The following is a 12,464-nucleotide window of genomic DNA, read 5'->3' as shown; positions in this document are numbered from 1 at the left end:
CTCATAGAAACTGCTCACTTGACTCAGAGGCAGTACTTTGTGCTCTTAGCTCACTAAATGATATTCTGTCGCAGCACTTTCTCGTCTTCTTCGGCACAGTGGGTGTTTGCTTCGTCCTGGGTAAGTCACGACAATCAATCACTGAACCTCAGTTCAAATTTCTTGGCCTTTCTTGTGTGGTGAAACTCAAGCCATACGCAATAAATTCATGAGTCTGTGCAGGTAGGCACTTAGATAAACAAGTCGGCCATGCAAGAATTTAATTCAGAATCAAATGAAATGATCAAACACGCTTATTACAGGCCTGAGAAAACTAAAAATGCGAGATTTTTTCCCTTTTCTGTCAAACTATTTGCTTAATTGTGCTGTCAAGCTGGTAGAAGAATTTCAACAAATATAACAAAAATGCTTCCAAAAAAAGCTGCATAACCTGCCATTAAAATGGGAAAGAGACATACAGAGATATGGCGGAAGCGCACAGAGAAAGGAATGAGAGTGAGGGGGGGGGTTGAGGATTATGCCATTCTATTCATACGGCCAGGGGCAAACATATGAACCCAAGTCCTTGTGCCATCTCACACAGCTCTCAGGCTGAATTGTGGCTAGTTTTCGGACAGTCTCAGGTGGCAGGTTGATAGAGGGCATTGGGGTGTGTTATGGAGTGGTGTTGGTCCATAACGGACGTGTCTGCATAGAAGCTTATTCTACATTTACCCTCATGACATCTGACAAAGTCTTTCATCCTGCCTGATGGAGAGATGGCGAGGGATGGGAGAAAAGATTAGACAGACGAGCAATGGCGTAGAGGGAAAAATTCAAGCACAAATACATCTGCATGTGTTGGCCAGACGGACGCAGAAATAAGTATGCAGGTACGATCATGTGACACGCACTCTTAAACTAACATACACTGAGGCTGACTTAGCAGCATAACCCACTTTTACAACCAAAGGCATACGATTCAGTAGTTGTGTCTATTTATAATGGAGCATATTTCTTACCAGCAAAAACAATGCATTTGTACTTGCAAAGCTGTATGGGGTGCAATATTTATTTTCTTGAATCATCTGTGGCCTAAAAACAACAGACAGATAATACTGCTTATTCAGGTAGTGCTCCTTTCTTCTCAGCCAGTTAATCTTCTGCAGCACAACTCATACAGTATCTGTTCTCATTACACAAGCTCGTATCAACACTGATTGACACCGTTTCCTTTCCTCTTCTGTAAAGAAGATGCTTCTGTCAATTTTTTAATCACAGGATGAATAAAATTTGCATACATCCTGCTTGATGATTATTTGTTTCCTCCAAAAGTTTGCCCCTCCCTCAGATGCCTGAGTTCAGTCAGTTTAAATGTCTGTGTGTTCTTTCAGGGCCCCTGCTTGCATGCTACCAAATGTTTGTTTCTACAGCCCTTTAGATGCTGGTAGATAGTGTCTGAGCAGGCAAAAGAAAAGAGGGGAAAAAAGCCTTCACAGAAGGCTGGTTCTCAAAGGAGCAACTGTATACCTGCATTAGAAATAATAAAAAACACCCAGGTAATCCCACAAACGGGTCTATCAATTTGCTTTGAACTTCAAAGAATGCACACAATTAAAAGCAACATAGCGGGGGATGCAAATAAAAAAAAACAGATTACAAAAGAACATTTGTCTCATTATCTTAATGCATATTGCATGTGGTGGTACTGTGGGATTGAATTAGAGGTGAACTTTAGGATGGTGTATGTGTGGATATGCTGTGATGCAGTTGGACGACTACAGAACCTCACAAAAATGTGTCGCCGCAATTTTAAAACTGTAGACATTTCAAGAAAGTTTACAATGGCTTCCATGCTTTTCCCACCATATCACCCATGTACATGCTGCAAAGAACAATAAAGGCCATCAGTTACTCTGCAGTCGCGTCCCATTCCCACCAGTCCTGTGTGCACTGGCAACTGTAAAGTCACTAAAGTGTATCGGAATCTCCTTGTTTTATAGTCACAGAAAACTGTCAAGACAGTTATTAATTCTCCTCTGCACATGTTGTGTCAGGCCTGCAGTCTCCATCAGAGCCATGTAAATATTGCCTTATTATTACCAAGCCTTATTAATGTTGCCTCAAACTCGACTCATACCTAAACTAAGCCTGACCTAGATAATTAGGGTAAAATCCATGCCTCAGCAGACCATAACCTTTAAAACACTTGCTAACCCTCCTCATTGTAATTTAACAGAGGCTTTGATCACAAGACATACCTCGTTTAAGCCCTGGCATTTAAGGTGTTAAAAAGGCAATTCATCTAGGTTGTAATCAAACAATGCGCACAAGCTCTATAGTCCCTTTAACACACAAACCTTCCTGAGTAAAAAGAACAGCAATTTAACATGACCACATAATTTCTGAAAGAGGCGATTACACTACTCAGGACCTTGTAACACTTTTGTTGCTCTTCCACAGTCCAATAGTAAATTAAAACAGACAGCATAAAGCATGTGCATGCTACAATATTTGTAGACATCTAAATGTATAAAAACAAAAATGAATTAAATGAGAGGCAAATGTTAACTTTGACAATTTGATTGTCTTTACAGTGTGCAGCAAAAATTAATGTCTTATCAAATTATGACATTTAGGCAGCCTGTTGGCATACTGAGAATACTATTCTTCTTTGGTTTCAATATCTTCTAACTCTTCCACAGCAGCTCTGCCATCATTGGTTAATTAAAAAAATCTAAGACTTGACATGAACTTGAGCTGTATGGGGAATCTACAGTCTATGTGAATGCTAAAAATGCTCTCTGTCTCACACCAACATAATAAAGCATGTAGCAGGTTCCATATATTATAAGTGCAAGAGGGCCATGTCTGTTTGCTCTACAAAGAATTGCAACAACAACCATTGCAAAAAACTTTTTTTTTTTACCTCGCCAAGAGCTTCATAGCGTTTCTGGTTCCAGCGGTGAAGGTCCTCTCTGGCATTGAACACAAAGGGCTCTCCTGTTTTTATGTGTCTGAGCTGGCCATCTATGGGAGAAAGATAGGATGAATGGTGTAGAAAAACACTTCTGTAATGATAATGGACACCTGCCCTTCTGACCTGACATGTAAAAGTACATCTATCTGTCAAATTAAACAAAGTAAGCTTGACCTGTTTAATTGCTTATTTTCATTCTCTCTCTCCCTCTCTCTCTCTCTCTCTCTCTCCCTCTGTTGGTCCTTTCGCTTCCTTACCCTCCCTCCCTAAACCACCCCCATCTGGCAGGTACAAGGCCTGTGGATGCAGCAGCGTTCTTCCAGTCACGACTCCAACGGCCTTCTGGGTAGTCTGGCAGGCCAGGGCTGGACAGCTGGTATGGCAAAAATTCTCCTTCCCTCTCTCCCCCTTTTCATCCATCTAAAAGCCTCTACCCCCCCCCCCTCCCCCTTCTCCCCCTTTAACTGTGTCAATCTCTCTCTCCTTGCTCACATGCTCTGGCAACAGGCCACAGGTCTGTCCCTGCCTTTTCCACCTGAAATCTCCAAGAGCAAAGACTGCACAAGGTGCTGGAAAGGTTCTCACTGTGTGTTATTGTGTGTGTGTGTGTGTGTGTGTGTGTGTGTGTGTGTGTGGGAGAGCATGAAGAGAGAAAGGTGGCCAGGCAGCATTAACCACAACGACAACTGCTCCTTGAAATTCCTTTGAGGATGCTGTCTGGGCATCAGCCAGTCACCCTAACCAGCACAGCTTACACTTAGACACACACACACAGGCAGCTTCAGCCAGGAGGACCAGGTGTGGACATACACTATGTGTCAGTAGGCGTATGTGTGTTTCTGTAAATTGTTGCAAGTAGCCCCGTTGCCATTACAGCACACAAGAATTGACTGAGAAGAAACAAAAGCTTTTTGGGACAATGTCTGAGTGATTTATTATAATTCAGGAGTTTTTAACACATCCAGGTTTTATTTGATATAAAACAGTCATAAGACTGGAAAATGTTGTTCAAAAATGGTACCTCCTTTTTTTCTTAATAAACAATTACCCTTGTATGGCTGCGGAACCTCTACATTTATACCTTAGGAATGAGCCCATCGATCCTGCGGTTGACACTACAACACAATAAAACACTAAACAGTGTTAAATTTAATTTTGACCTTTATGACTGCAAAATTTGTAAGAGCTAAACCACTGAAAAGAACACATACTTAACCCAAACAGCCAGGGGGCTCTCATACTTTCTCAATTATTACACGTGAAGAAACCCATCTAAGATATAAATATAATATCATTGCAAGATAAAAGAATGCATAAGCATTTTTTCATCTCCTTCTAAATTTGCCACCATTTTCACCCCTCTATCAATGTGATAAATCTTACATTGCTAACACACTGTGTATTACAGTGCTTGCCTTCATGCTCAGTTGTTAGACAACATGCAATCGTGAATCTAGGTTTGTCATCATGTTGCATTAAAAGCAGACTTGTGCCTGAGAGGTAGAGCAGGAGACAAGTGAGAAGTTAGGATAAAGCAGTGTGCAAAAAAAGTACCTTGAAGAAAATCAATTATGCATTCATGGAGGGGTGAGGATCTAAACACTACTGCCTAAGAGAAGGAAGAGAGGAGCTATAATGAAATCCTACTCTAGGAAAGGTGGGTGTGTGTGTGTGTGTGTGTGTGTGTGTGTGTGTGAGAGAGCGAGAGCTAGGGGGGTGATCAGCTCCATTGCCTCCCCCAACACATCCTCTCAGAGGAATAACGTTTTCTCAACTTTTCTCCTCTTTTCTGTCATAATTAGCATTCTGTTCTCAATTTGGCCACTTAATTAGGTGTACATAACCTTGGATTTCCAGTAATGGAAAACTGGAGGGCTAGCAAGATGAAGCCATCATCTTCAGTGATTAAGATACCTGCAAACTATTGTACACAGCCTCGTCTGTATTCACATCATTACATGGTCAAATTAACATTTTTGTTCCACCTGTCTCGGGCACAGGTAGCCTGGGTGTAGCTATAGAAATCCCCACGAGCCAGAGCGACTGTGAAATGCTATCCTTCAAATACAGGTCTCAGTGGAAATTGACGAGACATACAGATGGGTATGAGTGTGTGTGTATATATATATATATATAAATAAATATATATATGTGTGTGTGTGTGTGTGTGTGTGTGTGTGTGTGTGGGGCTGGGTAAGCCATGTTTCAGTTGGGTATTTTGTGAGGGGCAGAAATACAGAGCTACAGAGAGAGGGAGAGAAAGGAGAATAGGGGTGGCAGAGGGGTGAGGGGAAAGAGATGTAGAGTCTCTGAATGTGTTCCACCCTCCATGGGAGACTGAGCTAGGACTTGAGGGTGGGGTAGTGGGGTAAGGGGTGTTGGCACGGAGGCGGGTGGGGGGTGAGTCTCTGTGTCTCTGTTCTTAGGCACAGCGAGGTTATGCAAATGCTCCGTCAGGCGGAGGGCAAGGCTGAGTAGGTTACTGACGGGCCGTAGAGTACACAACATGTCCCCCACTCAGCCAGCCAGACAGCCAGCGGAGACACTGACAGAAAACAGGGGAGGGGGACACACAGAGAGAGAGAGAGAGAGAGAGAGGGGCTACAGGGGAGTACTAAGAGTCAAAGCCTCCGTCTCTCCACCTGGTTTGATTAAAGCGAGCCAAGAGAATTCTAAAGAGACTTTTATATCATCTGGACCTGCACCACTCTGGGTCCAGCATGCTCCCGCCTGTCACTAATAACACACACACACACACCTACAGTACACCTCCACAAGACAGTTTTAGGTCATTAATTGAAAAACGGCAATATTACACTGAACAGAACTGTAATTACACGCAGACCGCTTATGTTAAAACTGTCTTAGTTTTATGAGGTATTATGGTAATTTTGTTTTTATGCCAACTTCACAACAGCTTTAACATGAATCAAGAGGAAGAAGTCGGCGCTGTAGACAAGTGGCTCCTAAACTGGGGGTTGGGACCCATCCAGTGGTCACAAAGAGGGGTCATAAAATGATAAGAGGAAGAATAAAGGGAGGGGGAAAAAAACATTGTTCTTTTATTAATACAGGATAGTTTTATCTCTTCTGGTCAATAACCATTAATTCACATGAAACAATCTACAAAGTGTCAAGAGAGAAAAACACAGTTTGGTGGGCATCTGTGATTAGGAGTTGCAAGTAGAAACTGCTTCCTCACAAGCCAATCATGCCTACGGACGACAGGTTATGTATTAGGAACAGAGTGACTTCTGAAGTACTGAGCTTCAGCTGTCAGCAGTGGTGCTCTATTCATTTAAGAGTTCATGGGATGCAATGATTTTTTTTCCGTTAAAGCGGAAGGCCTGATGATGTGCTTTATGCTTTGAAGACTAAAACATGTACTTACATTCATTGAAGACATATTCGAACTCTTCCAATGTTTTGGGGAAAGTGAAAGGAGGCTCATCTTTCTTCATCAGTTCATCTAAGTCTATTCTTGACAGCAAATCTGAGGAGAAAGAGAAACGATAGGATCAAAGTCAAAATTCAGCGTCATAATCTCAATCAAAACATTATAACCTCAGCATATCTAGCAACATCAACTGCATCCTACATTATGATTTGATAATGTCTCCTCAGGCAAGTCCTCTCTACTCACTTAAACTAAAAGCTCTTCATCATCCTCAAGTGGCAAGTGGAAAAGAGGATATTCCCATCAAATAATAACTAAGCCAAAATGTCTATTAACATTCCTCTGCAAATTCTATCACTGAAATGAAAAATAATCGAAAACAAATTACAGAAATCGTTGCGCTAAAAGGGTGGATAAATATATATATATATATAAGCTAACAGTTTCACCTTCACCATCGCCAACTCCTCTGTCTCCCCCTCCCCTCAAGTAAAAAATCTGGGTGTCGTCCTTGACGGCACTCTGTCTTTTCAAACCCACATCAATAATGTCACCCGGTCAGCATACTTCCACCTACGCAACATTAATCGCCTCCATCCTTCCCTCACCCCCGCCAGCACCGCCATCCTGGTCCACTCTCTGGTCACCTCCCGTCTGGATTATTGCAACTCACTTCTCTCTGGTCTCCCCCTCAAGTCCCTCCATAAACTGCAACTGGTTCAGAATGCTGCAGCCCGGATCATCACCAGGACCCCTTCTATCAGTCACATCACCCCTGTTCTCCAACAGCTTCACTGGCTCCCGGTCACATACCGCATTTCATATAAAATCCTCCTCCTAACCTTCAAAGCCCTCCATAACCTCGCCCCTCCATACCTGACTGAACTCCTCCACATAAACACACCCAGCCGGACTCTCAGATCATCATCCTCCATCAACCTCACGATCCCTCCTGCCCGTATGACCACCATGGGGTCCAGAGCCTTCAGCCGCTCTGCCCCCCGCCTCTGGAACTCCCTCCCACCGGACATCAGGAACATCAATACTTTGACCATCTTCAAATCTCACCTCAAAACCCACCTGTTTAAACAAGCCTACTCACTGTAACATCACTCTGCAGATCTTCCACCCCTTGGTTTTTTTAATTTTTTGACTTTTTAACTTGCTTTTTCACTGTTTGTTTTTAACTGTGTTGTACGGTGTCCTTGAGTGCCTTGAAAGGCGCCTATAAATAAAATGTATTATTATTATTATATATGATTGACTCAAGGTTAAGGAGAACATTTCTTGTCCAATGTCATGTACGCAGGAGGTCAGCTAAAAGTCTAAATATGAAGCTTTCAGGTAATGAGGTAAATATTTTTAAATGTTTTAATAGTATTTCAAGTCAGCTCGGCCACATACGTTTTAAAAGGCACACAATCACAAATCAGAGTCAGAGGGAGTGCACATTCATCTATAGCACTGAGACAAAGTGAATGTTTCCGCACAATATAGTTGCATTCACATTTTTGTAATGCCATCTATCCTTTTAAGTGTAGTATGGTGTTATCCCACAGGAGCTACAACTTTTCTCCTGCAGTTTTCAAAACTATACGCACACAGGGTTCATACAGCTTTTTAAGAGTAAAATTCAAGTGTATTTCAAGTACTTTCAAGGTACCTAAACCAAAAATGTCTTAACTCTCAAAGCCTTTATCATTATATCTAAATTGTTACTATAAATACAACTGTGAACTATAAAGTTCACAGAATTCCTTTATGCCCATTGCAATCGATCCATATTGTCAATATTTCTCCATCTCTTCATATTAACATATACAACAAGAGCTTATGTGATTTACTCATCATTTATTGATGCTTGCTAATTTCCAGAGTAAGGGATCAGCAGAGGACTTATCTAGCTATGAATGGCTGGCGAGTGCCTACTCCCCCATTATATACAGGCCGATCTCCTTTCTGCAGGTTGTGCAGTACGCCTTCCTTTCTGTGGCTCCTCTCCGAAGCCATTTTTAAAATATCTTTTTCATTGGCCAGCTCCTTGTCATTAAAATGACAGCCTGGCATGTTGCTAAAGCGATGACAAAATCCACCTGTTCTCCAGTAGCTGATGAGCAGGCTAAATAGTTAGCTAGCTACCTTGAGTGTGCACGCATGCACAACATCAGTGGTCAGAGGAAGCGTGCGCTCTAAGAGAGCAGATGCTCGCACTCATGGAGCCAGTTTTACACCAGACACGGAGCGGAACGGAAAAACGCCCCCCTTTCATTTCGGCGCCAATGCCAGTCAACCGAGCTCTCTGGTGTGAGACAAACGAATATGATGACAGGATTGTTTCATTTCAATATTAAAAACATACAAACATACTTTTTAATGCCTTCATAACATAACTATGCGTCTCCGGTGTCTCTACAAACCCTCAAACTATGAGAAAAGACCATCCTCTGTCTTTTACTCCTGCTCCATCTTTCAGTAATTAAGCGTACAAATGCTTGGTTTAGTTTTGGCTCTGCTTGTGATGTCACATATTGTTGGGCAGGGCCTGCTCGGGGAGCTGACCGAAGGGGGGAATTGGTGGGGGGACACAAATATGAGCACAATATATCTCTTTTTTTTGGTTTGCATGAGTGGTTGTGTAGATGAAATCATGCATTTTATTTTATACATTGGAATTCAAGCATATTCCTAACCTTGAAAACACAACAGTTAAAATTAAACATTGTCCAAACTTTCTACACTTTCTTTGAATCTTGTGAATACTTCTCTTTCAGTGACAGGCTGGATCATCAGTGATAAGAAGCGTAAGAATCTGTGTAAGTAGGGCTACTGGAAAAGTTAGACATGTTGGGGTGCTTGCATTCAGACAGAAAAACGGAAAGGTCAAAGCAGGAGGCATTTCTAGGTCAGTCAGCTTAAAAGGAGCGAGCTAAATCAAAAATTAAAATGAAATAAAAAGCAGACATAACTAGCCACCTCCTCTCTCAGTAAAGCTGCTCTCTCTTTTCCCTTTGTTTTGAGAGCAGTAGCAAGATCCCACGTTTACCTTTGAGTGCAGTAGTTTTCTCTCTGTCTTCCTGGCCGGCTATCTGAGCCATGGCGATCCACAGTATGTACAGGGCTGGTGTGGCAGCACAAAGACGAGAGAGCATGGGTCCTCCCCTTCCAAAGATCACGGAGATGCATCCTGTCACATGTGGGGATTGAAGAAGAGAAAATTAGGAAGTAGAAATCATCGTTGCTGGAGCACATGTACTGTGTTATATCATAATCTAGCATTGCATGCGTCAGAGAGCGACTCTCTTCTTCCTTCACCAAAGACCATGAAGGTAACTGTCTCAGAGCTACACCTGCAAGGTGGCAGTGAACCAAACATTAAAACTTACTGTTAAATACTGCACTTCTGCACAGGCTGCGAACTGTGGCCCTACTGAGTAAAACGGAGCAGTGGGATTCATTTACACTGCAACATAACACAGTGTAAAGCACCAACTACTGTACAACTGTCTGTCAACGTCACTGCTGTGAAACATGGAACCGTTAGTGCGGCAGCTGTCTTGCGTTTCCTCAACTTTGCACACGTGCAACAGCTTAAGTAATTATGCAAACTTAGCAAAGTTATTCTTGCTTTAAAACGCCACCACAGGCGGTGTAAACACGTTGCTTTTCGCACGCTCAGCTACCCAACACTGCTCTGCTCTTTTTTTTTTTTTTTTGGAACAACAGCCAGCATCTGTTTAATGGTTCGCACTGTTACAAACAACTCCCGGAATGTGTACAGCCGCTCTCATGGAGCCACTGCGAGCAGGTACAGTAGGACACTCCTGCTTTTATTTCACGCTCGTTTCAACCAAACGAAACGCAACGTCTCGGAGAGGAAGAGCTGTTACGGGTAGATGCATGCATGCTTTTTGTTCGACTCACGCACCATCAGTATATGCGACAGTCCAGTAGCTGCTGCCTCCTTGTATTTTCTAAAACAGGAAGGACTCTGAGCAGAGCGGCGCACGGAGAGCGTGAAGCTTCCGGGTTACCGGGGCAACGGACTGGAAGGGATTTTTAAAGACACAGTGTCACAGCAGCTGCTCGGGTCACACAGATGTTTTCTCTGAGTGGTCTCCACCGCTCGGCCTTGTCCATTATGTAATGAATAAACGTGTGTGTGTGTGTGTATATACACGTATATATAAAATATAAGTACATTTGTACTTAAGTCCAATTCTAATGTACTTGTGCTTTACTTGAACTTTACTTTACATCTCCACTGCACTGATTAATTTTAAAAATACTGCATAGTTATTAGATTGTTTAGATGCTTTGGAAATAAAACTTATATGTATAAATAATGGGATCATCTTGTAAAATATGATGCATTGTTTTAGATCAAGGCATCCAACGCTACACCTTTTACACTATCAAAGGATACTCACACACTAATGCAACATCGATAATATTCCAGCTTCATATCTTATTTAAAATCTTTTCATTTGTTCGTGCATTGATACAATTATTATGAAAAATATATGAACACAAAGACACTCACTTTTACTTAAGTCAAGGTTCTGTATACTTCCTCCACCATAGTTTGTATGAGAACTCAATAACTGAAGAAGATTAGTGCCTGGAAAATGTAAAGCAAAACAAAAAAAATCATGCAGGTGGAGAGTCCTGTGCCATTTTGATTTTGCATTGTGCTGGCTGGTTGAGTCTATGCAGGTGTGTGCTCGTGTGCTATACATTAAGTCTATACTTCTCCCCTGACAGCTTCCCTTTGTTACATCCTGTGTTGCATAAGAGGAACTGCATTGCACAGTTTTTGTGTTGTGTTTAAATTGTGCCTTAGATGGCTGACCAACATTACTTTTCCCTCACATGCTTGATAACAGTATCCAGTTTAGGTATTCTGTATTTTATAGAATCACTTAATTGCTAAGATGTGTTGACCATCCATTTTAACCAATTGACATTTTACTATTGTATAAAGTAAGAATAAATATATCAAAATATAAATCTGCATGTTTTACACCACTAGACATGGGGCAGTGGGAGTGCAACAGTTCATGGCGCTCATTTATCATGGTGGTGTACAGTGAATGTCAGAGTTTATGTCACCTCAGCCCATGCTGCTCCATGGTGGTTTGCAAGTGGAAAGTGAACATCAGCATCAGTATCATCTGTTATAGAAATGTTACCATGACACAAAATCAGCACCCTCTAAAGATGTTACTTTTGGTTAATAGGTAGAGCAACAGACCTTTGCTCTCTATGTCTAATATCACTGTTTACTGTGTTACCTAAGAGTGTTACGCAAATGTGTTATCTTTGAACATTACTTTAGAAGACAAAAACATCACTTGATTGGTTTTATCGTAGTAACTAGACCTGACAGACTTACTGATAAGGTGCCATACGGAAAATCATCTGCCACACCCTGTTCACCTGGATGATGCACCTGTAACAGTGCTTTATGACACATGCTTTTTGACTCACAGAAACAGCCTCCTGGGTAAACTAAAGCTGGATGCCCTACTTCTGGATGGCCTCTAGAAGTTGAAGCTGTCTCTTAGGGGAGCTGAGCTACCCTGCTTCCTCAAGCAAAACGCTGGAAATGCTGTGAAGGGAGACCCAAATAAGAAACAGCGGTGACATATTGTGGGACTGAGATCCACTGAGTTTGACAAGATAAAGGAGATGCTTCTTGCTCCCTCAGTGCTCAGTGCAGCACCTGAGGGCAGAGGTGTGGACTTGAGTCATATAACTTGGACTTGGAATCAGATTTAAGGTTACCAGCAGAAAGCAGAAACATTTTGGTTGGCCCACAACAGAGCAGACATTTAGGCCAATGCTCAAACTGTAGACATACTTTGCCTCTGTGTGATTTGGTCTACTTTTGTAGTAATTATTGTAACTTTACAGCAGGACTTTTGAGGCTACTATGTAATTGGAGCTCATATTGATTCCCTGTACCATCCACTGAAGTGGCATCCTTGATGTATTCATTTAATAGAGCATATTAATAATTGCTTTGTTGGTATATTTTGAATTGGAATTAGATTTGCATTATGACTTGTTTTTAACTTGAAAGCCAAATAATAAGCAATCAGGAATTGA

The 12,464-nt window shown here is 41.8% G+C and overlaps 1 protein-coding gene across 1 annotated transcript in view; it reads right to left on the bottom strand.

Moving 5' to 3' along the window:
• arb2a (ARB2 cotranscriptional regulator A) overlaps window positions 1-10,349 on the bottom strand; it is a 152,515-nt gene extending 142,166 nt beyond the window's left edge. Inside the window, exons 1-4 of the mRNA XM_070833398.1 lie at window positions 10,282-10,349; window positions 9,400-9,540; window positions 6,351-6,452; window positions 2,909-3,009 (exon numbers count right to left, since the gene is read on the bottom strand). Of these exons, the coding sequence (XP_070689499.1) occupies window positions 2,909-3,009; window positions 6,351-6,452; window positions 9,400-9,505 (309 nt within the window). The 5' untranslated portion in view covers window positions 9,506-9,540; window positions 10,282-10,349. The remainder of the gene's footprint in view (window positions 1-2,908; window positions 3,010-6,350; window positions 6,453-9,399; window positions 9,541-10,281) is intronic.
• Between the last annotated feature and the right edge of the window lie 2,115 nt (window positions 10,350-12,464).

The sequence above is a fragment of the Pempheris klunzingeri genome, chromosome 7 (genome assembly GCF_042242105.1).
Source record: "Pempheris klunzingeri isolate RE-2024b chromosome 7, fPemKlu1.hap1, whole genome shotgun sequence".
Lineage (NCBI taxonomy): Eukaryota > Metazoa > Chordata > Actinopteri > Acropomatiformes > Pempheridae > Pempheris > Pempheris klunzingeri.
The sequence above is the reverse complement of the archived record's forward strand: the minus strand, read 5'-3'. Positions and strand labels throughout refer to the sequence as shown.